Source organism: Microcaecilia unicolor, chromosome 11 (genome assembly GCF_901765095.1).
Source record: "Microcaecilia unicolor chromosome 11, aMicUni1.1, whole genome shotgun sequence".
NCBI classification, from domain to species: domain Eukaryota; kingdom Metazoa; phylum Chordata; class Amphibia; order Gymnophiona; family Siphonopidae; genus Microcaecilia; species Microcaecilia unicolor.
The window spans coordinates 64,682,240-64,708,122 of NC_044041.1; the positions used below are offsets into that span (position 1 = coordinate 64,682,240).

At 42.6% G+C, this 25,883-nt stretch overlaps 1 protein-coding gene across 1 annotated transcript in view; it reads left to right on the top strand.

Annotated features, from left to right (window-relative positions):
• MSI1 (musashi RNA binding protein 1) overlaps positions 1-25,883 on the top strand; it is a 91,314-nt gene that overhangs the window by 11,900 nt on the left and 53,531 nt on the right. Inside the window, exons 5-9 of the mRNA XM_030219842.1 lie at positions 4,380-4,421; positions 8,505-8,597; positions 22,060-22,108; positions 23,110-23,192; positions 25,136-25,253. Of these exons, the coding sequence (XP_030075702.1) occupies positions 4,380-4,421; positions 8,505-8,597; positions 22,060-22,108; positions 23,110-23,192; positions 25,136-25,253 (385 nt within the window). The remainder of the gene's footprint in view (positions 1-4,379; positions 4,422-8,504; positions 8,598-22,059; positions 22,109-23,109; positions 23,193-25,135; positions 25,254-25,883) is intronic.

Consider the following 25,883-nt stretch of genomic DNA (forward strand, 5'->3'; position numbering starts at 1 on the left):
GACAGGGGATGTGGATGTTCGTAGGGTGGGGAGTTTGGTGTGTTGATGTGGCTAGTGGGGGGTGTGTGTGTCTGTGTTTGGCGGCTCCCTGACACTTGCTCCGGTGCAGTGACAGCTGATGTCGAGACAGGAAGAGGAGTAGGGAAACCTTTGGAATCAGCTGTGACAGACGTCAGTGCGTTGTAGTCTGTGTAGGAGACGACCTGAACGTTGTGAAGCTGACTGTGGGCAGGCACGACGTCACCGCGTTTTGACGTGAGGGCGGGGCACTTTAAAAGTGGTTACAGAGCTTCGAACTTACGAACCCTGAAGCCACAAAGTGTGCCTTAGAACGTTGAGGGTGCGTTTTATGTACAGATGGGGCGTGGCTGAGGGCGGAGCTATGAGTAAGGGTGAGTGTTCCTGATACCCTAGCCTAACAAGAGTCCTACCAAGAGTGCAGGAGTTCAGTGCTTTACTGCCACGGAGTGAGCTTCAGAACGTTCGAGGTGGGTTTTATTTATATAGATATCAGCATTTGCTTGAAGACAGTACATAAAAGAGAAGCAACAAGCTTCACTTGTCAGAGGACTCAGCACCGTCCATGTTTCGGCCTATGCCTTCATCAGAAATCCAAAGCTAGGATCAATGTGAGATTGTGCTGAAGAAAAACAAGCAAGCCATTTCCCGTGTCTTCAATGTAACTACATATCTCAATGCATGCATTGCTGATAACTCCAGAATTAGTCTCTAGCATTGCTTGCTTTTCTTCACACAATTTCACATTGATCCTAGCTTTGGACTCCTGATGAAGGCATAGGCTGAAATACAGACCGTGTTGAGTTCACTGCTGAGTGAAGCTTAATACTTCTCTTTTATGTGCTGTCTTCAGTCAAATGCTAGTATATGTAAGGATTAGCCCTGTTAACCTGACTTACTGCATTGGTCATTCCCACCCTTTCCTTTTCACACTTTGATAATTGAGGGACTGTTTGGCTTTCTCTCTTTTTGTTTTGTTTTGTTTTGTTGGCAAAGCAAACATAGAACATAAAAAAATCCATACATAGTAGAATAGAAATAAAACAATTAACATATTTCAAACAAAAGATGGGGGCCAGTATTCAAAGGAGTTTAACCGGTTAAACCCCTTTAAATATTGACCACTGTGTTAAACCCCACTGAACTGGCTGGTCATTGATATTTAGCAGCACTTAACCAGGTAATGCCATTGAATATCGCTGCTAATCGGCTATTCCCTAACTGGCTAGGTTAGAGACGGTTTGGGGTGGAGCTAGGACAACTTAGCTGGTTGGAGAACTGAATAACTGCTAACAGGCTAAGTAACAGCTCTAACCAAACTTTATCCGCTGAGCTACTGGGTACTGGTCTAAATATTGGCAAGTGCCCAGTTAACTTCCAGGTTCCCACACACACCTGGCTATTCAGTGCTCCAGCATTGAATAGTTGGGGTTAATTCAGCCTGCAGGTAGAGAATGATGCGGGTACAAAGTTTGTCCCCGCCCCATCCCCGCAAACTCTGTCCTCGTCCCTGCGAGTTCTGTTGGATCCTATACGCACAAGTCTTGAACAGTTATGATTTTATATTTAAATCATATTAAAATAACCAATATTCTGTACATCTGTTCTTTTCTAAATCACAAACAATACAGAACAAGGATCAACCAAACCCCTGTCTCCTCTCACAAATATCCCCTCCACTATCAGAAAAATTTAACACCCAAATTACTACAGAATGCTACATAGGAAATTTATGCTAATAGAATACCTCGGTCACACACACAGAACACAAATGCCAAATACATAACAGCTGACCAAAATTGTTAAATATAAATTAAACCAAAATCCCAAGGAGCAACACCAAAGAAATAGAAAGATGCATTTCCTCCTATATCGTGGAAAATATAAAGATCACACACGCCAGGGATGGTGTTAGGGGAGTGCAACTAGAACAACTGCCCCGTGGCCAGAGACAGCCCTAAGCCTGCTGGAAGCTGAAGAAGGCATGGCCTGGTAGTGGTCTTTGGGCGGGAAAAAAAAGATTATTCCAGCTCACGCAGTGCCTCAGTCCCCAGAATCCCCAACACCCCCTATTCTCCCTTTTGAAAACTTATTATTATTATTTCAAGCTTAAGTACCAGTTTCCTGGTCAACAATCATCTCTCAGCCAACAAATTTGTCAACTGCCACAACCACATAAGGGCTCACCTACAAAGAAGTACAAATGCGATGAAACCAAACATTTAAGGTGTAGGCTACGGCTCTCACTGCACTTCAGCACCATTTTCTTCTCTGTCTCTTTCAGGATCTTAGCTGCATGCTGTGTTTTTGTAAGGCTGTGCTCAAGCCAACCTCCTTGGCTGTGCTAGCACTCGCCCGTCCTCCATCACACTGCAGCACTCCCAGGTTTAGCACCCTCCGTCTCCAAATAAAGAAGAAGAAAGCAGAAAAAAGAAAAGCTTGACTTTCCCCCTACCTCCTGCCCAGCCTCTTCTGATTGGTCACAAGATGCAACTTCCTGTTTTTGCTAAACAAGAAGTTGTATTAGAAGGCAGGATTGGACACAGAGAAGGCCCCGGAGCAGGCCTGTGGAGATCGCCTGCAGTTTTTTTTGTTACCATGGAAGCAAAACTTTTTACTGTTCCTGTGGGGCGGTAAAAAATTTGCTCCTGCACCCGCGGTAAACGGGCCAATTTTTTTCGTTTTACCGCAGATGTACTGCGGCTTCCTGTCCCCATGCCATTCTCTACCTGCTGGTATGAGTAGCTTACAAGTCACTTACTGCCACAGACTGAATAATACCCCCATTAAAAAATGACAAAAAAAGGTAAAGAGTAGATTAGAATACAAAAGAAGCCTTTTTAGGGCTAGATCTGTAACTGATACCCAAAGATAGGTGCAGAAATGATGCCTGCTAAGCTAGTATTCTGAACTCTGTGCGGAACTAGTTTTACAGAATACTATTTAGCACACATTTCACACCTACCTTCGGGCATGAGCATTTACGCCTGCCAAGGCTGGTATACATGGTCGCGCCTCTCTGATGGCAGTTAGGCATGCAATTGCACCTATGCTATAACGTCATGCCTAATTTCTGGGAATGCCCCTGACCGGCTCATGCTCATGTTTTTTCGCCAACACTCTGTGTGCCCTGGAAGATAGATGTTCTCAAAACTTGGACGGCACTACAATTTTATTGGCTTTGTGCCAAGATTCACTGCTTTTTCCCAGTTTTGGCTATATGCCTGAACTCCTGACGAAGGCATAGGCCGAAACAAAGACCGCGTAGAGTCCACGCTTCAGTGAATGTTTGTCTGTTGCTTTGATTGTGCTGACTCCAAGTGAATGTATACAATAAAGACTAATCAGCTTTTCTTGACTCATCACTCTGGTCATTCCCACTCCTTGGTTTGCTCTTGCTTATGTCCCGCCTATGACCACACCCCTTTTGGAATTGCACACTATGAAATTTAGGCACATATGTTATAGAATAGGGCGTAGGGCATAAGTCCTAATTACTACCAAGTAAGTGCTTCTTAACACTCATTTTTCATTGTTAGCGTCAAATTAGCTAATTAGTTTATGCGACGATCTGTGCCAAGATTTGCATGCATAACTTTGGGTGACCTATAGAGAATCCAGTATTGTATGACCAAAATAGCCAAAAACCTTGAAACAGCAGATAAAGGCCATGTGGCCATAATGTAAGACTTATAAAACTAATGAGCAGTGCCGGGGCGAACTGACCACTTGGGAACCGGACAGTGCCCGAGGGTAGAGGCTCTACCCCACCGTTGCCACACACTACAGTCCCCTGAGTATCAGTGGGCCCTTCCTGGTCCTAACTTGAAGGGCCCTGATGGTCTAGTGGCCTGTGCGGGGAACAATACTCTTTCTTGCCCGCTGCCACTATTCTGCTTGGCATTGCACCATCGTGTTTTCAAAATGGCTGCCGAGACTCCCTGTGGCAGTCTTGCAAGACTGTTGAGACCCACAAGACTACTGTGGGAAGTCTTGGCTCCCATTTTGAAAACATAACAGCGCCGGACAGATTAGCCGTAGTATGCAGGTCTAACTCCTCCAGAAGATGTGTCCTGACTGAATATTCTGGGATATCTCAAGGCATCTAGGCTAGATGTGGATTGTGGATCTGGCTAATGCTTCCTCAGTGTTGTATTCTGCTGACTCTGGCTCAGTACTTGGATAATGGGAGGGTGATATTGTACCTGCAAAGAAAGCAATTCACAATATTATCTGCATGGCTACCATTTTTGCTTTGCACACAGGGTTGTAGACATCTGTGCAAATGACTGCATCTTCAAGGGCCAGGCACAATTTATAATCTTAACAGTGATTTCTCTATTGTGTGCCTTTTCTTGCAGATTGATCCAAAAGTGGCATTTCCTCGGCGAGCACAGCCCAAGGTATGTGGCTACCAGCATCCGTTAACATAGTAACAGGCTGAAGATAAAGACTAGCATGGCCCAATAAGGTGGCTAGAGCTGTAACTAGCCAGAGTGTGCAGAGTATGTAGGTTACCCCCTCTAAGCTTTTGTTTAAGGTTGTACCTACTGCTCTGTGGAGGTTATACCTCTCTGTGCATTTGTTTAGGATTGTACCTGCTGTTTTATGTAGGTTATACCTCTTTCATGTCTTTTCTTGAAATGTGAAAGTCATTAAAGTTTTGCTTTGATTCCACCCGTTTGTTATATAGGGATCCTTTGCATTTATTCCAAACCTTTTTGAATTCTGTCATCATTTTTATACCCATCACTTCCACCAGGCATCTACCAGCCTTTCTGTGAACAAGTATTTCCTGATGTTGCTTTTAAATTTACTTCTTACAGCTTTAAAGCTAGTGATTTCCATAGCTCAGTGACAATTTGTCTTTTCGATAACATAGTGGCTGAAATGTGTGGAAAGGGTGATGGCTGGACATGGTGGCGGAGGGCATTGAGCCATTTCTCGGTGGGGGAGGGGCACGTGGCTGAAGGCTCACCTAGGATGTCAGATATCCTTAGTCTGGCCCTGAAAAAGGAATTAGTATTGCTGATAGCTACAAACTTTAAAGGTTTGAAATAAGAAGTTGATAAAATAAGTTTAGAGATCAGGGATTTTGAGGGGTGATACTGAAAAATCCATGAACCCCATGTAACCTTTTTCTGGTGACATCAGCTTTTCGGAGTTCTTTTCTGTGCTTAGGATGTCAGTATATTGTGTTCTCTTATTTTACTCTAGCACAGGTCAGATGCATATTTGATTCATTTACTTATATAGGGTGGGTCTGGTGAAAGAAGCTGCCCAGTCAAGCCCCGTATCCGTAAAAGGATGATCTGCTTGAGTCTGTTTTTTTTTTTTTCTGCTGCTTCAGATTGTACTGTGCTTTATACTGCAGGCGATGAAAAAAAGTCAGAGACAAAAACTAAATCCAATTTTTATTTCTATCTCTGCTATTTTACCAATTTTTATTTCTATCTCTGCTATTTTACAAATTATCTCAAGGTGGTGATCATGCAAAGTTGTTCAAAGATTATCCCCAGAACTACTAATCTAAGCAACAAGGACTTCTAAAGAAATAAGTATAATAGCCCATACCCAGGAGAAGAACATTGTAGATCAGTGCCTTAATTCATCAGGAACAAGGCAGCTTTAACTAGAGGAAAGACTGGCCAGTTTCACTCAAGGAATATGTTAGGCTCCTCAGAAGGGCAGAAATGTCAGATGTTATCTGGTGCAATCCATCCTACCTACTGCAGATTTACATGCAGCACAAAACCTTTAGGTATCATTAGGAAAGGAATGGAAAACCAAAATGAGGACGTTATAATGCCTTTGTATCACTCCATGGTGTGAACACACCTCAAATATTGTGTTAAATTCTGGTCACCACATCTCAAAAAAGATATAGTGGAATTAGAAAAGGTACAGAGAAGGGCAATGATAAAGGGGATGGGACGACTTCCCTATGAGGAAAGGCTAAAGCGGCTAGGGCTCTTCAGCTTGGAGAAGAGACTACTAAGGGGAGATATGACGGAGGTCTATAAAATAATGAGTGGAATGGAATGGGTAGACGTGAATCACTTGTTTACTCTTTCCAAAAATACTAGGACTAGGGGGCAAGCGATGAAGCTACAAAGTAGTAAATTTAAAACGAATCAGAGAAAATATTTCTTCATTCAATGTGTAATTAAACTCTGGAATTTGTTGCCAGAGAATATGGTAAAAGCAGTTAGCTTAACGGGGTTTAAAAAGGTTTGGGTAGCTTCCTAAAAGAAAAGTCCATAAGCCATTATTAGGATGGACTTGGGGAAAATCCACTGCTTATTTCTAGGTTAAGCAGCATAAAATGTATTGTACTGTTTTGGGATCTTGCCAGGTACTTGTGACCTGGATTGGCCACTGTTGGAAACAGGATGCTGGGCTTGATGGACCTTCGTTCTGTCCCAGTATAGCAATACTTATATACTTATTTATGAAGCATTCTAAAGCAGAGGGTGCAGTTATCATCTGGCTATGGAGCTTTTAATCTCCTAAGCCTTTGGAATATGATCTCTGTTATGAAAGCTATCAGCTTGTTAACTAATATAGTACGTATTGCCATTTCCCAGCTCTTTCCTTTTTATGTTAATTGTATTGATTCTGTATTCTGTTGATATTTGAATTTGTGTAATACCCTATGTGCCTATGACAATTCTGAATATAATTAAATAAAAAATAATAATAAATACATTTGCTTGGTGACTGCCTCCATAATGTATAACCCGCTCTTATAGGTGTCCTTTTACCAAGCTGTGGGAAAAAGGATCCTGTACTAGTGGGTGGGGGGTGTTTTCCCATGTGCCAGGGCCCTTTTTACCATAGTGGGTAAACCCCCCCCAGATAAACATGGCCATGCGGTAAGAGAACTCTTACAGCTTGGCCATGTGGTGGGGAGCCCTTACCTCCACCCATTACCGATTACTGCTAGGTTACCACCGCACAAGCCATTTCCGGGAGTTTTCTTTTTTCCTGGAAATGGCGCTCGCTCGGGGCGGAACTACCACCGGTTGCTGCGTAGGGCCAGTGGTAGTCACGATTTAGCGTTTGGTAAGCCCACATGGGGCTTTGTGATGCTTTGTAAAAAGACCCCCATAGTTTCCTTTCTGACCTCAATATGGTCACGTTTGCAGCCATGACTTCTGTTGTACAATCTGTGTCCTCACATAGTCAGAATTAATTCTGGCAATGAACTCTCTACTCCAGCCTCGCTTGTTAGTCCATCTCATATCATCAAAGGGAAAGAGGGAAAATACATTGCACTAAAGGGCAACTGAACTAATTATCATTTATTACTGATGATTCGCTAAGGAAATACAAAAAAACTGACTGTCAGACCTCTGCTCCCCAAAAGACTCCAGTAGAGAAATGTTACTGGAACAGTTAACATGAAAGAAAAGGGAAGGATAGAGTGCTGAACAGGTGAGAGGGCAAAGAATGATATGACCAAAATGATAAAGAGGATGGAACTCCTTTCATATGAGGAAAGACTAAAGAGATTAGGGCTCTTCAGCTCGGAAAAGAGACAGCTGAGGGGGGATATGATTGAGGCCTGCAAAATCCTGAGTGGTGTAGAAAGGGTAAAAGTGAATTGATTTTTCACTGTTCCAAAAAGTACAAAGACCAGGGGACACGCAATGAAATTATATGCAAATACTTAAAATATGTAGGAGGAAATATTATTTTCTCTCATAGAATAAGCTCTAGAACCTGTTTGCCAGAGGATGTGGTAACAATGGTTTGCTGTTTGGTAAAAAAAAAAATGTTTGGACAAGTTCCTGGAGGAAAAGTCCATAGTCTCTTATTGAGATAGACATGGGGGAAGCCACTGCTTGCCCTGGAATGTTACTATTATTTGGGTTTCTGCCAGGTGCTTGTGACCTGGATTGGCCACTGTTGGATGCAGGATACTGGGCTGGTTGGACCATTGGTCTAACCCAGTATGACTATTCTTATGTGATACTCTAGGAGGACAAAGTATAAAAAACAAGAAAGCAGAGACTTGCAACTATATGTTAGTAGCCAGTGTCATTCAGCTGAGAAACACATGGTAGTATGGAGGTTAATTGCACAAAGGAGTTCAGTAATAGATGGTGTGGTAGTTTTGAGACAAGCTCCTTCCTCAAAATGGGCTTGTTTCCGATTATGTGATCATTCATTAGGCTAATCCAGAACATGTGCTCCTTAGGAATACAGATGAGGAACTGTTTAGCAGAATGAATGTTGCCAGTTTTAGATTCTCCATTGCATCTGCCCCTGCCAAAGTCTCCTTGACCTGGAGCAAGTGGATCACTGTAGGGACTCAAATATATGGATATAGACATTGAATTCTGGTATCACTAGAGCAAAATTATGTAAAATAATTGAAATGTTGGGTTTTGATGACAGAAAAGCATCCTGCTTTGAGAATGAGTACATTCCAGGCTTCGGTTTTATGTTAATTCTAAACTTAATAATTTTTTGATTTTCAGATGGTGACAAGGACAAAGAAGATATTTGTAGGTGGTTTGTCTGTAAACACAACCATGGAAGATGTGAAGCAATACTTTGAACAATTTGGGAAGGTAGGAACTGCTAAAATGTAGTCTGGGTGAAGGAAAATGTTATTCTTTCAAATTCTCTGGAATGGTCTATATTTGAATACCTAAGTGAGGATAAATAAAGACAGTGTAAGGAGCACCTGTGAGTCTTAATTTCATTTATTCTCTTATAACCAGACAACCCTTAATCAACACTGACTAGAGTACAATCAAAAACAAGAAAATCAATATAAAACAAACCACAAGCAAATTTGTTAAACAATATATAACAATAAATGTACATAAAACACAATTCTTACAACGCTAAAGTAGAGAGGTGTGGTAGCCGTGTTAGTCCACTCTTAAAGGTTATCAATAGAAATCAAACAAAATAAAACATGGAAAAGAAAATAAGATGATACTTTTTTTATTGGACATCAATAATCAAGAAATGTATTAAGTTATGTCCAATAAAAAAGGTATCATCTTATTTTCTTTTCCATGTTTTATTTTGTTTGATTTCTATTGATAAACTACAAAGCTAAAGTAACCAACATTAAAGTTTTCCCAGAAACACTAGCTGGAGTAGGTAGTGGAGTCTTATGGAAATTCATCAGGTCAGTTAAACTACAAATATTTAGTGGAAGTTGATTCTAAACCAATGGGCTAGTAATAGCATATACCTTAGACCGGGTAGAATTTTGCCATGTTATCTTAGATGAAATAAATTCACACAACTATCACTGACTAGAGCAAAGCAACTGTGAAGGATAGTGAAAATGCATTAAGGCTTCATTCTTCTACTTACAGCAAATTAGATAGCTGAAGCCATTAATATCATCTGCTGATTTGAGAACAATTGTGCATGCCATATTCACTAGCCATTTAAATTATTGCAACTTGTGAAGTGAGGGGTAGGTTAATGATTACAGAACCAGGAAAGCCATAATCAAATCCCACTGCTGCTCCTTCTGGTCTTGGGCAGTCTTCCATTGCCTCAAGTACAAACTGATATCAGAAGCCCTCTGGGGACAGGAAAATACCTACTGCCAGGGCCGTGCCTAGGGTCTCTGGCGCCCCCCTGCAGACTATCAGTTGGCGCCCCCCTGCAAAACACTATACACAAACTTGTGCAAAAACGCACTCATAACCTCACCAAACCATAACAGCACTAATTCCAAGGATAGGACGAGCTACAACCTTATGCGTGAAAAGGCAGAACTGTAATTACACCGGGCTCTAAAACGAGTACACAACCTAGTGAAACAACAAAAAAAAAAAAACCAACACCAAAAAGGGCTGAAAATGCTACACGCTAGCAGAATACTGCACCTTGATCGCACATGAAAAACACATGACACAACAGATATGAACGCAAAATACAGACTCAGCATGCAGCAATACTAGAAAAATTGAAACTTACATGCAAAATATCACAGATGCACATTTCCAAAAGCTGACATATTCCAATTAATAAATTCTGAATAAAATACTTTTTTCTACCTTTGTTGTCTGATTATTTAGTTTTTCTATTCGCTTTGGTCCCAGTGTCTTCTGTTTTATGCAGTGTCTTCTTTCCATTTGATATTTTTTCTCTCACCATGTCCATCATCCTCCTGTGTCCTTATGCGTACTGCCTACCATCTGTAGCCCTGTCCCTATCCTTCATTGTCCCGATCCAGCTCTTAAATTCAGCAGTTTTCCCTCCATCCATATCCAGCATTTCTCCTCACTTCCCTCCATCCATGTGCATATACTTCCCTCCCCTCCATCCATGTCCAGCACCGTCCCTGTTTCTCTCCTACCCTTCCATCCAGTGTCATCCCTCTTTCTCTCTCCATCCTTCCACCCACTACCCTCTCCCAATCCTTCCGTCCATTGTCTCCCTCTATCTTAACCCTTTTCCATTCAGCATGTCTCTCTCACCCCATCCTTCCAGTGTCTATCCTCTTTCCCTCCCTACCAGCATCTTCCCTCATTCTGCCCCCTCCTTCCAGCATTTTGCAAATCCAATACACTGTAGTTAAGCTTCTACATGCCTGTAGGAAATTTGATCACGTTACCCCTCTTTTGATTTCAGAACATATGCTCCCAATATCTTATAGGATCTCTTTTAAACTTAATATTCTCTTAATCTTCGGGCCTGCCCTCTTTCTTAGCTAGTCTGTTGGTTCCCTTTCTCCTGCAAGGGCCCTGCAGTCTGCTGCCCAAGGACTTCTGACAGTTCCATCCTTCTGTAAGGTTGAGCTCCACTCATCCATTACCAGCAGCAAGCATTTTTTTTCACTGCAGTTCTCATTCAAAACCTTCAAAATCAGTTACAACATCCATCAGTCACCACTCCCACCTTCCTTTAATCGCTGTCCATTGCAATGATTCTGTTAGGAATTACCACTAATGGAACCTAAATGCTAAACAAATGAAACAATACATTTTACACTGCAAAAACTGATTTACCTGACACCACCAGACCCTTGTGTTTTACGGTAGCTGGTCCAAATCTCTGGAAATCGTGTCAGAGGGGCACTACCTGGCAGAGGAAGGCGCTAGCATAAGAAGAAAAAGCAGCGCGGGGCCGCAGCAGCCTTCAGACATGCGCTGTCGGCTCTGCCGATCCTCTGCTCCGAAACAGGAAATTGACGTCAGGGGGCAGAGAACCGGCAGAGCCGACAGCGCATGTCTGAAGGCTGCTGGGGCCCCGCGCTTCTTTTTCTTCTTTTGCTGGCTGTGGGAAGAAGCGGCGCCGGCGGCAGCAGTGGATCAGCATAGGTCAACAGCAGCGGCGGCGGCGGCAGATTTCGTCGGGAGTCTAGTGCTAACATGGTAAGCGGGGTAAGCGCGGCGCCCTTGAAGGCAGGCGCCCCCCTGCGGCGCTTACCTCGCTTACCGTGTTAGCACGGCCCTGCCTACTGCTTCTGAATGTAACTCACATTGAGTTACAATTGAAAAAGGCATGAGCTAAATCCAAAACCCCTTTTCTCACTCCTCCTCTTTTGTTGTATCAGGGACTCTCTTTCAAGGGAGTATTAGACACAACTTCTTCAAAATACTGTGGCAAGATTGATTTCAGGGTGAAGATAACTGATCACATCAGTCCAGTACTGGAAGTCCTTGGCTTCTGGGTGAATGGCACAAACATTTTAAAATTGATATGACCATTAAATATTGCTACCAAATGTGTCCAGGCTACCTGTATAATTTGTTATTGGCTTATAATCCAACTTGTGTGTTATGCTTTTCCCAGGAGGTACTTGTTGCACTGCCTTCAGTAGCATCACCTAGACTTAACATCCACCAGGAGGACTGCTTTTATTTATGTTGTTCCTGTTATGGAATAAATAGCCATAGGCTATCCTTAATATTACAGTTCTGCCTACCTTTTGGGAGCAAGTCCTGGTTGTTTTCACAAGATTTGTCTCATAGTTAGGTGAGCCTTCTTACTGAATGTCATATGGTTCCTGACTTATTTTTATTGTTTATTGTGTGCTTATTTTTGTGTTTCTAAGCTTATATTATTTTTGCATTCATTTTATGTATACCGCTTTGTATAGTATATCAAATCAAAACCAAACAAACATAAATAATTCAGCATAAAAACAAATTTAGTTTCTTCACTGAGGAAAAGAAAACGCATAAATGTGCTGGGATTATATATTGAGGGCTGATATACAAGAGGAGGTAAAGAGACATGGGGGAAGAAGCACTGAAGAGACATGTGACTAGGGAAGACATGGGAGCAGTAGTGGGTAAGATAAATGAAACACATATAGTAGACTCTGGGAACATATATTGAATGGGGGAGGTGAGATGTGCAGAGTCAGCAGTAAAGTAGTTGTTAGGGGTAAGGGCTTGGATAGAGAGTTGGGCAACACTTCTTCAGAAACTTATAAACTACTTTCCTGATCTTCATTTAAAGGTTGCTCAAAGCGATGTACAATTGCCATAAAAATTTTAGTACGTTTAACACTTCAAGTTCTTGGTTTTAGTATCAGCCTTGGGAAAACGGAATTCATAGTGTAGCAGGATGTCTTTGTGTTTAGCAGTTAAGAGGGGCATTAGAGCTCACACTAATCTGATGCAGTGGCTGGGATTGGAGGCGTCCTGCCCCTGGGGCCAGGGTTGCCATGACAGCGGGAACCAAGAAAAGCAGTCAGCGGCAGGCTCTTTTGTTCAGGTTTAAATTGGCGTTGGCATGGTGAAGCGGCCCCAGTGAAGAAAAGAGCACAAGAATAGGCCAGAAGAGAGAGAGAGACACATACACATAGTAGGGGCTCAGTCAGGAGGGAAATGCTTCAGAGAACCCAAGAATCAATGAAAGGAGGGAAAAGTCCAATTGAAATGGCTGTCAGTCAGATTTAGCACTTGGCTGCTGCAAGTGTCCCCAGACTACCTGCTGTTAATCCCTGCCATGCCCAAAAGGTTTCCCTGGAAACAACTAACTCTGAAGGACATTTTTAATTTGCAGGCAAGAACTTGTCTGGCATGGTGAAAGGCCTCAGTACTTTTGTCTTTTTGGTCTCAGACTGAACTGAATAGAAAACAAATCTTTTCCCATCATTTTTACAGATTTTAGTTTTTTTTTTTTTTTTTTTTCTGTTTTGCCAAGTTTGGTTACTTTTGCAACGATCCTGTTAATATAGAATGCACTTTTAAGTTGCCTGGCTGGGTAAAAAGTGTGCGGGGAGTTCTGTACCTATGTATTTGGCAGGCAGTCTTCAAAGAGAAACATTCACATTTATTGTTTTAGGGGTTTGTTTGTTTTCTTATTTGTTTCTGTGTGTATCTGGTGAAAAAAGTGCCTTTAGGTTTTGTACTTCTTTTTACTGTGGGCGCAGGAAACAGAGGATGATAGACACACAGATCTGGAAAGTTCCCTTGACTTAAACAGCTCCCTCACTGGGGATCCCATTTTTAATGCAACTAAAAGTAGCAAGCTGTGATCCTCAAGCAAATCTTCTAGCCAACCTTAGGAGGATGATTGTCAGGTCAACTTAACTTAAATATATAAAATTACCTGGGTAAATGGCACTAAAAATAACCTCAGTTTTATTGTTGAAACATAGTTGTATTGAAACTTTTTGAGGGGGAGGGGTCTCCAAGAGACAGCTAACAGAAGCTGCAGGCATAGTTGAGAGCTGCTGTCTGTAAAAGTCTTACAGAGATAGCTAACAGGATCTGCAGAATTATTTGAGACTGAGCTGCTGTCTGTGAAGGTCTTACAGAGACAGCTAACAGGAGCTGGAGGAGAAGCTAAGAGTTGCTCTCACAGTGCAGGAAAATCTTGCACAATGCACAACTTCTTTCTATACTCTTAACTAATCAGAACAAAAATTACATTCTGTGGGCCCAATATTCAAAAAACGCTGAGCTCCTAAATTTGTCCCTTATTTGCAGCCAAATTTAGGAGCATAACTTTTCAGCTGAAAGTCAACTTTATTTAGGAGCTTAAAAGTTATACTCATACATTTAGGACTGCTGTTTGTTAGCCTAGAATTATGAGCCTAATTTATGATCTTATGTTTCAGTATATTTTATTCAAATTAAAAAACAGCCTCAAGAAACAAAATAAACATAACTGATTTGACATATCAAGTTGCATATAACAGAATGAGAATGTTACAGTTTATATTTAGAAGAAACCCCTCCCCCAAAATCCCCCATTCCCACCTGAGATTATATGTAAAATAGAAATCCAGAGGCTGGACTCTTACACCTCTGGATATCTCGCTTCTCCCTTCCAATTATAAATGTAAAGAAATAACTTGAAACGGCTTTTATTGTGTTTTCAACTAGAACATAACCCCAAAGGGGAAATGATACAAGACATCAAGTACAAACAAAATTATATTCTCGTTCTCCAGATCCACTCCCACCCTACATCCCTCACACCCAGAAAATAGTGCAAAGATAACCAGTAACCAAAAGGTCTAGATTCTTATGCCCCCCTGACTTACCACATCCCCCTACCCCTCAAAGAACCCGCCCCCCCCCTCATCAAAATAAAAACCAAACCCTACAAACTCCCAAGTCTTCCTATATGACATAATAGAATGCACAGAGAATATACAGTCACAAGGTGTTCAGAATTAAGCTTCTACCCCTCTGTGGCAGAGACTGCAAGTATAGAGTCCAGATCTTTAAAAAACGAGTCTTGCGTTTGACACCCATGAGCCTCCTATTCCTCCCAACTTAGCAGCTGGTGTAATTGTTTTTGCTACACCCAGTACACAGGAGGTTCCTTCAAAGTCCATGATTGCAGAATGCATTTCCTTGCTAAAAGACACAATTTATGAAATAGTGTGGTAACCTCCTTAGTGTTCCCCCTAAAGGAGCCTGGTTTATCTAGGACCAATTGTTCTGGCAACCCCTCTATCCTACACTCCAGAATAAGGGCATGTAGGCAATTACCTTTCTCCAAAACTGCTGAATCACAGCACAAGCCCATAAAGAGTGACAGAAGGTGTTGTCAGCTTGATGGTATTTGCCACAGAGCGCAGATGGTACCCTATGAGCCTTAAGCAATTGTACCTGAGTGTAATATGCCCGAAGCAGAACTAAAAATAGCATTCTCTATAACCTGCATGGGCAGTCAACCTGGGGAGGTTCTTAAAATTACTAACCAGATCCCACTGAACCAATGTTTGCCATAGGTCCTGTTCCCATCTCTGCTTTACCACCACCACATCCAACCTGCGTAAGGACTTGCAGATTCCAGAGATGGATGTGGTGAACTCAGAAATGTTATAAAAGAAGATCCTGAGCTTTTTTTCTGTTTGGTGACCCAGCAAGGCAGGATTCAAGGAGTGCACATAATGTTTTAATTGGCAGTAGCTGAATCCGTCACCCCACCAAAAGCTCTGTTCCTTACACACTACCTCCAGAGGGAAGAGGCAACCTCTGTCATCCAAAACCTGCTCCAACAGCTGGGGGCCCTGCAACTCCCATTGCAAAAAAATAGGGTTCTCTAAACCTGACCCAAACACTAAATTACCTCTAATGGACAACTAATCAGTGACTGCTGGGTCTCCTCCCAAGTTGCACACGAGCACACCCCATGTGTATCGCAACGGGCACAGAAGAACACTGCGCCATATATAGGAAAGGAGCAACCTTCTCCCATTCTGTAACAGGGAGGTAATCTGGTAGGGCGTATAAAAGGTCTCCTCCGGCCAGAATGCTGTAAAGTGATGTTGACAGGAAAGCCAATCTCGAATATGCCGCAACAAACAGGCCAAATTATACAGTTTCAAGTTGGGTAACCCCAAACCCCCCACTCCCTTTGAGTCCAATTACGTATCAAATATTAGTTTCCTTCATGCCCAACAAAAACAAGAGATCAACTGATTATAACGCTGGAGATCTTTCTGTAATAAATGAATTGGTAGCATCTGAGTAAAATTTTCTGCCAAAAGCAATACGATTTCTTAATTTTCCACAGACTCGTTTTTATGTAAATTTTCCATATTCTCCAACTTAAAATGAATATTTAGACTGTTCTTAATAGAACAACTGCAGAGAATGAACGTAAGGTTTCAATTTCTCTCCACTCTTCTGGTTTTTTAAACACAAGCAAATGGATTACATCGTTGCGCAGAAAAAAAATGCAAAACAACCAATCACAACAAAGTGTGCCACACAATATCCAAATCAAACCATTGGGTTACACTGTCTGAAGGATATAAAACCAGAATTGTTCAGAAAATGTTAAACAAGCCAAACGATCATAACCTTGTTCAGTGATTTGCTACTGTAAATCACTGAACTGATGATTACAATTTTTGCAATGGCGCATCATAGGTACTTGTTTATTACCAGTTCTTATTTGACATGCAAAGGGAAATGGGACTTTATATACCGCCTTTCTGAGGTTTTTGCAACTACATTCAAAGCAGTTTACATATATTCAGGTACTTATTTTGTACCAGGGGCAATGGAGGGTTAAGTGACTTGCCCAGAGTCACAAGGAGCTGCAGTCAGACTTTAATTAGTTTCATGCTTCCCACATACATCAAACAGCAAGGTCAGTATAAATAGCCCAATCAGTCTGACGTGGTATTACTTTTAGATTTTACTCACAATAGAATATGCACAAAAACTGCATCTTGCAGTAAGGCGAAGATACTTATCTGTAGCAGGTATTTTCTGAGGACAGCAAGCTTTATATTCTCACAAGTGGGGTGATGCCGACCTGCATTGCCCAGTCTGAGACTTATAAAAAGTGGAGGAGTGGCCTAGTGGTTAGGGTGGTGGACTCTGATCCTGGGGAACTGTTCAATTCCCACTTCAGGCATGGGCAGCTCCTTGTGACTCTGGGCAAGTCACTTAACCCTCCATTGCCCCAGGTACAAATAAGTATCTGTATATGTAAGCCGCATTGAGCCTGCCATGAGTGGGAAAGCGCGGGGTACAAATGTAACAAAAAAAAAAAGTATAAGTACAGCTTTGAGGAGTGCGAGACATGCTCCACTACGCATGTGCGCATGCTTTCCTGCCTCCGCACAAACGCAGTCTCAGTTGAATACTACAGTAAAAATAATAGAGGAGACAACTCCAAGAGGAGGTGGGAGGGACTGTGAGACTATAAAGCCTGCTGTCCTCGGAGAATACCTACTATAGGTAAGTATCTTCGCTTTCTCCAAGGACAAGCAAGCTTATATATTCTCACAAGTGGGGAATCCCTAGCATCCAGGCTCACCAAAAACAACATAAACATTGGTCAAATGGGCCTCGCAACAGTGAGGACATAAAACAGATTAACGTGAAACTATATACAATCTGAATGAGAGTGTAGCCTGGAACAGAATAAAACGGGCCTAGTGGAGTTGGATTCTAGATCCCAAACAGATTCTGCAACACTCTCTATCTGAACCAACTGTCTCACTGGGTATCCTGCTCAAGGCAGTAGTGTGAATATGTGGACTGAAGACCACGTCGCAGCCTTGTAAATTTCTTCAATGGAGGCTGACCTCAAGTTACCTACCGACGCAGCCATGGCTCTGACATTTGTGAGCCATGACATGACCCTCTAGGGCCAGCCCAGCTTGGGCATAAGTGAAGGAAATGCAATCTGCCAGCCAATTAGAAATGATGTGTTTTCTGATGGCGACTCCCGTCCTTTTGAGATCAAAAGAAACAAAAAGTTGGACAGACTTTCTGTGGGGCCTGGTCTGCTCCATCTACATGAGCCCCCCATCCCAGGAGAGATGCATCTATCATCAGCACTTTTTATGGCTGAAGAATTTGGAATGTAAGTCCCAGAGTCAAATTGGATGGAATGGTCCACCACTGAAGAGAGCGTACAAGCTCTGGGAACACCAGTGGCTTGATACCACTGAGAAGCCAGGTTCCATTGGGCTGATCTCATGTGAAGGTGTGTCATGGGTGTAACTTATACTGTGGAAGCCGTGTGACACAAAAATCTCAACATCTGCCAAGCTGTGGCCTGATGAGAGGCTCGAATAATGGAAGCGAGTGCAACAAGAGTGTTCGCTCTCGTCTCTGGGAGGCTTGGAACTTCTTTGTATTGAGCAGGGTTCCAATCGCTGGACAGGATGAAGATGGGACTTGGGGTAGTTTAAAACGAACCCTAGTAGCTTGAGCACCCAAATAGTCATTTGCATAGACTCCTGAGCTCCATTGGAAGAGGTGCTCTTCACCAGCCAGTCATCGAGATATGGGAACACATGGACTTCCAGTCTGCATAGCAATGCTGCAACTACCGCTAGACATTTGGTGAAGACCCTGGGAGCTGATGCGAGGCCAAAAGGCAACAAGCAGTACTGAAAGTGATGTGTTTTCAGCTGAAATCGAAGATACTTCCGATGGGCTGGAAGTATCGCATCGTGAGTATATGCATCTGCCAATCTCTGCTGAACAGAATGTTCCAAGTCAAACACATAGCCATGAGAGTCTGCATATTGCTACTCTGAGCAGAGATCCTGGATGCCACATCAAAAGTGTCGTAAGTGCCCCTGGCCAAGAACTTTCGACATGCCTTCTGGTGCTTGACCAACTGTCGAAGTGACTCAGTCTGCTCCAGAGGGAGCGACTCAGCCAAGTCCGACAACTTGTGCACCAAATTTCACAAGTGAATGCTTGTGAAGAGCTGGTATGATTGTATTTGGGAGATGAGCATTGAAGCCTGATACATCTTCCTCCCAAAAGAATCCTGAGTTCTAGCTTCTCTACCTGGTGGCACCAAGGCATAGTCCTTGGAACTCTTGGCTCTGTGGAGAGCGGATTCCACCACCATGGAATTGTGAGGCAATTGAAGCTTATCAAAACCAGGTGCACTGTGGATCCAATACTGGATATTGATCTTTTTGGTCATGACCGGGACCGACAGAGGGGACTCCCAGTTCCTAACGAGGACTTCCAGAAGTGCCTCATGAAGAGGGAGCCTCCCTAGGAAGAGATGTGTAATCCAGGACCTTGAGCATCTTGGCCCTGGGCTTGGCCTCCAGTTCCAAAGGATGGAAAAAGAATAGCATCAGCCATTTCCTTAACAAAAGAAGGGAATGAAAGGTTCTCTGGAGGAGAATTTCTCCTTTCAGCTGGCGGAGAGAGTTCAGAGAGAATTCTATAGGACTCACCAGAAGAAAAGTACACCAAAAGACACTTTCCCACTCTATTTCTTCTCTTTTATCTCCTCCAAGAAATGTCACTCACCCCAACATAGGCACTATCTTTCTGCATTTTATTCCATACACACTCCCCATGGGCTTGGCCTCCTTCTACCCAGGGACCTCCCAGTCACTCCCCCCAGTGACTTTCTACCAGGGTTTACTCTTTTAGTAATCTCAATTTAACCAGGGATTACAGAAGTATGCACCATCTTGCTGGTGCACATTCTTATATGTGCATATTTGTCCATACAATTTTATAAGATCCATTTCCATATGTTAAAAACGGAATAAAAACCCAAACAACTTTTCACATGGAGAATACTTTATAAAATTCTCCCCAAATGTCAAACAGGAAACACGTCTCATAATAAAAGGAGCAAATTGACCCATCCAGTCTATCTAGTTGAGTTTATTCCACTTTGGTTAGTTAATCATGCAACACCCATACACATCCCAACACCACTTCCCCTTACCACCTATGCTTCTTACCTGATTTTTCAACCTATTTCCTACAGTCAGAAAATGACAGGACAAAAGTCCTGACAAACACCAAGACTTCTAAGTAGTGTTCATGGATCTAATAAAAGTCTTTGATTCTGTCAGTAGGAATGCATTCTGGGAGGACCTTAGACTCTGATTGCCTGAGCAAATACACAAATTTTATTCACTTCTTTCTTGAAGGCATGAGGGCTTATATTTTGAATGGAGGTTAAAAGATAAGGATGTTTTCTTGTGTCCAGTGGAACAAAATAGGATCATGTCCTGTCTGTACTTCTGTTCGATATTTATTTTTCAATAATATTGCTTGTTTTCTTTAAATATTGTAATCGGTACCTTTTAACCGTTTGAAGAAGTGGCACCAGATCCCAAGCCCTGAACTCTGAGGGGGGGGAGGGTGAAACGGAAGAGGGGGGGAAGAATAGATAGGGGGGGGGGGGGGTTAATTTATTGCATTTGTATCCCACATTTTCCCACCTCTTTGCTACTGGTATAAGGGACTAATGATAACTTTTCTTGTTGATACAACAGTTGTGAGATAAGATGGTTTGTTGTTTAGACTCTGGGGGGGGGGGGTAAAAGCAGAAAACTATTTGAAGACAAAAGGATGATGGGCAGTTATTTGATGTATTAGCATCTTCTGTTTTTTTTATGATGGCAATAGTGTGCAAGTATATTGCTTGAAAAGTTTGTCAATAAACAGATTTAAATATAAATATTGTAATCTGGGCATTCCTATTTCATTTTGCACTGATGGTAACATCTTTGACCTTAGGTGGCTGCAAGTGAAACATACAACAATCCATGAACTTCCTTTTACAGATGACTGTGTATTGGTAACACAGTTGCTGCATGGTGTTCAACAGCTGTTTAACTGTTCTGTTATTCTCTTTGTAGTTTGGATTAACTACAAGATTTAAAAAAAAAACAACTCCAAAAACAAATAACTGAAGTTATACATCAGTCCTTTCCAATCTCAAATCCCTCTGTACCAGCAGTGCATGTGGAAAACACCAGTTAACAGCTGTTGACAAGTTCTGTTGTCTTGACAGCTTGTTGCCTAGTGCCAAACTGGCCAAGACAAGCTTTGCATTTGGACCCTTGAGATGGCACCAGTAGAATGAGCATGGGGTGTGAACGATCACAAAGCTGGCAGACTACCATGCAATTGGTAAGCTCTTTTGAGCAGGGATTGTCTCTTTGTATCAGGTGTTCAGCGCTGCGTATGTCTGGTAGCGCTATACAAATGCTAATAATAATAATAATTGTCCTCACCATTCTACTTTGTGGATTTGAATCCTGGACTTTATAATGTTACCACATCCTGATTCTTGATCGGTTCCATCTAGTTACCCTTGAGTTGGAATTTGATTGGTTGTGTCCCTTTTTTTTTTTTTTTTTCTTTTCCTCGGGAGCCCAGTTACTCCAGGTCTATGGCAGATGTAAGCGCACATGCCTAAATGAGGCAAACAGCTTAAAACCTTCCAAAACACCATGGTACTCGTACCATGTCATGCTAGAAAAGGTGATCATATCACCCTGCTCTTTTGAAAATTGCAGTGGCTCCCAGTAAAGCATAGGATTCAGTTTAAAATAATTCATGCTAGCATTTAAGGCAGTCTGTACTGGACTATCCAATTATCTCTCAAAATTATCAATCCCTTATATCCCTGTTCATCTCCGTTCTATAAATGATCACTTGGAACAACCTTCCTGAGCCCATACGCCAAGCCCCCTCCCTGCCCATCTTCAAGTCTTTGCTTAAAACTCACCTCTTCAATGCTGCGTTCGGCACTTAACTCCTACCGTTCAGTAAATCCAGACGGCCCCAATTTGACTGCCCCTATCGGACTGACCATTCACTTGTCTTTTAGATTGTAAGCTCTTTGAGCAGGGACTATCCCTCTATATTAAATAGTACAGCGCTGCGTAACCCTAGTAGCGCTTTAGAAATGTTAAGTAGTAGTAGTAAGCTGCCTCTATAGACTTGCCAATATCAGATGGGAAGATAGAGTTCCTGTGGTCCTTCACACATGCAGTATGACAGACACTGAGACAATGCTAAAGCAGCTCAGCTTTGTGCTTGCATTTTTCCAAAAGAGCAAATGAGCATCAGTAGGAAGGCTGACAGTTTAAAACCCATATGGAGGCAGCCACAGAATGCAGTGCCCATCCTCACCTCACTGTGTTACTCTACCCCTCTATAATGTTATTCTTGGCCTGGTGACCACTTGTACCAGGCAATATTACTATACCCCTTACTGTGTTATTTCTGGGCACAATGCCCATCCTTACTTAGCTGTGATGCCCCTTTCTCTCTGTGTCTTTGCCGTTTATTATTCTGGTTTTTGTGCTAGTTTGATGTGTTGATTTCTCTATTGCAGGTGGATGATACAATGTTAATGTTTGACAAAACTACAAACCGGCACAGAGGTGAGCAGGATTGTGGTTTGGCTGCAATGTTAGGGGTACACGTGCCACGATTTACCATGATTTCATGCTACTCCCCTCTTTAGTACAAATGTATGTGCTATTATTTCTTTATTCCTTGATGGCAATAGCTCCATCTGACCACCTGAGCCCTCCTTTCTTCAGCAGCAACAGCATCTCATCACTCCTCCCTGGCCCCTCCTCCATGGAGTAGCTCCTTTTCATACCCATTCCCCTAACTGTAAACAATTGTTATTGAACAAATTAATAAAGATACATGAATTCAAACAAAAACACATGTTGTTCAATAATTTTAAAAAGTTTAAATTTCCATCCCAAACCCCCCACCTCCCCCCCAACCCATCATATCTACCTTACGTCAAGATTTTTGTAATCTCTCTAAGTAAGATCAGATCGCCAAACTGATAAATAATTAGGCAAAGATATCAAATAAAAAAATATTCAAAAACTCTTTTGTGGTCTTGGTCCCACCTTACCATAACCATTACCTTTGAATTATAACTAAGGTGACCCGTTGTGTGGACTCTTATGACCCCAGGTCACCATGGAATGTTAACATCGATTTCTAATCCCACTCCCCAACCCCTCCCTGACAGAAAATCCCACAGCGGTAGCTGTTCCTCATCCTTCTCCCCTTCCTCTCTTCAGTGTTAGTAATTTCTCTGCTGTTTTGGTGACCATAGCTCTGTCTTCTACCTCCTCACTGGGAGTATCTTCCCTCTTTCTTCTCCTCCTCATCTCCTTTCTACTCTTTTCTCATTGAGAGGAGCTCAGCTTTTTCCTCACCCTTGGTGGCACGAGCTCCCTCCTCCTTCTCATTCCCCATACCTTTCTATTCCTTGCTGAGAGTAGCTCCACATCTCTCTCCATCTTCGGTGGCATTAGCACCCTTTTCCCTCCTCCTTATTGGCAATAGTTTATACCTCTCTTCTTCCTGGGCTGCAAATTTAGCATTTGATTTTGTCACTTTTATTTTTTTGAAGGGTTTGGTTTTGTGACATTTGAGAATGAAGATGTTGTTGAGAAAGTCTGTGAAATACACTTCCATGAAATTAACAACAAAATGGTAAGTTAATACATAAAAAGAGAGTGGACAAGAAGGATAGGTTGGAAGGCAGGCACATAGAACAAGGAAAAAGGGAAACGTTGATTGGATTGGAAGTGCCCAGGAGAAGGAAGATGGGCAGGTAGGGATAAGGGATACGCAAAAATTTAGAAATACACTGCAGACTGCATATAGGACTCAGTTCTGTAAATGGCGTCCAAATTTGGGTGCCAAAAAAATGCACACTAAGTGGTATTCTAGAAACGGCGCTCCAAGTTGGGCACTGTTTATAGAATAGCACTTACCCCAGGATTTTATATAGCACGCCTAGCATTCTGCACCAAAATCCAAGCATATTCTTTAACAACGCATGTAACTTAATTGGCTTAACAAGCCAATCAGCATTAACAGCACTTAACAAGCAATAATGAGCACTAATTGGCAATAATTAGAATTTATGCGCACAACTCCCTACATGTATTCTGTAACACACTGTGCTTAAATGTGTGCAGGCATGGTTATGGGTGGGGAAATGGGCGTTTCATTGGCATTCCAAAATTTATGCGCATTGTTATAGAATATGGCCCTCTGCACCTAAATCTATGTGCCGGGATTTATGCCACATTTTCATTGGTGTAAATGGAGGCGCGTAGTGTTAGGTGCTGGGATATCAACTAAGTGTATTCTAAATACCACACCTAAATCTAAGCGCCGCTTGTAGAATACACTTAGGAGAAAATGTTTTCCACGCTGATTTTCTAGGTGCCATGTATAGAATCTGGCCCTTAGCGCTGGAATCTGTGCCAAATTTTGGGCACAAGGATTTACACTAACTGAACTCTGGTGTGGATCCCCTGAATTCTATAACACTGTGTTCAAATCCTAGAAATGCCCTTGACCCACCCATGCCCCCCTTTTTGGATCTACGTGGAAAAATTTATACATACATATTTATAGAATAGTGACTATAAAGTTGTGCGCAAATTCCAATTATGACCAATTAGCGCCAATTGTTAGTGCCCAATTATTGGCGCTAATTGACTCGTTAAGCAATTAAATTGTATGCACAATTTCTGCACACACTTAAATTTGTATGCGCAGTTTTGAGCTCTATATATAGAATTAGGGGGATTACGCAGATGTTGAGGTCTAAGATATTTGGCTGCATTATAGGCGAATCTGCATTATGTTGAGTTTATACTACGATATGTAGTAACATCAACAACAAAAAATTACCAATTCCAGCCCTTGAACACATTATATTGGGTCTATATTGTATAGGGTTGAGGATACTTGTGTGCAGGAATATACAAGGTACAGAGGAAGAGGCAGACAGGATACACTCAGGTTCATGATGTTGGCTGAAAGTGAATGGGAGAAATGGTTGAGAAGAAAACAGGGTCTACCTAAAGTCATTGCAGTAGTCAGTGTATTGCAAGAAAGACACATGGTTGAGGGCAGGACAAATGGGGAAGCAGCAGGGCTGCCAAGAGGGGGGGACAGGGGGGACAAAAGTCCCCGGGCCTGGGCCTCCGGAGGGGGCCCGGTGCCACCGCAGTCAGGCCCGCCCGCCGTCGCTCCCGAACTAACTAATCTTAAATGCCTCCTTCCTTTTCTTTCACCACCTTTGCGGCAAGCAGCAGCAGGGCAGGCCACTTCTTCCTTCCGTGTCCCGCCCTCGCCTGACGTAACGTCCGCGAGGGCGGAGCACGGAAGGAAGGAGAGGTCTGCCCTGCTGCTGCTTGCCCCGAAGGTGGTGAAAGGAAAGGAAGGAGGCATTTAAGGTTAGTTCAGGGCCCGGTAGCGGGTGGAGGGGGGGCCCCGTGGCAACGATGACCTCGGGTGGGGTGGGTGGGGGGGCCCGGCGGCGGCCTTGTCCCGGGCCCGGCTCTGGCTCTCAGCGGCCCTGGGAAGCAGCAAAATGAAGCAAAACTCCAGGCTAACTTTTTTGTTTCTTTGTGCAGGTGGAATGTAAGAAAGCCCAACCAAAGGAAGTGATGTCACCCACTGGTTCTGCACAGGGGCGTTCACGAGTGATGCCTTATGGGATGGATGCATTCATGCTAGGCATTGGCATGCTGGGTGAATATTGCTGATATTTGTATAGAGCCTTCTTAAAGTTGACTGCTATTGAAGGTCACCAATTGAAAGGCAATGCTGACATGGTGCTGTGTTGTAGCTATCAGATTACATAGCCAAAGTTCAAAAGCTGCTTCACCCCAAAACATACTAGAATGTTTTATGATTGGTGCACTGCATGCATGTATAAATAATAGAACAGGATCTATGCTAGAATGTGAGTGTACAGTGTGCAGTGATGGCCAAGTGCACTTATGCAGTCAGAAGGAGGCATTGTATGTGCTTTGTTTGTACTACAGAAAGGCAGTTTATCAAATCCACTCTGCATCGTTATATATAGGTGGGTGGCATGTGCATACTTATAGCTGGTTGGTGTGTGCTGTAATGACACAATAGTTGTGTAATTGCATGGCAGTGTGTACCAGTTTTTGTGCAGTGTATGTGTGCAGTCTATGTTTGGGTTGTTTTGAGTGCAAGAATAGAAACAGAGAACATGACGGCAGACAAGGGCCAAATGGCTCATCCAGTCTGCCCATCTTCAGGAACCACTAACTCTTCCTTTCCTAAGGGATCCCACATGTCTGTCACAAGCTTTCTTAAATTCTGACACAGTCCTCGTCTCCACAACCTCCA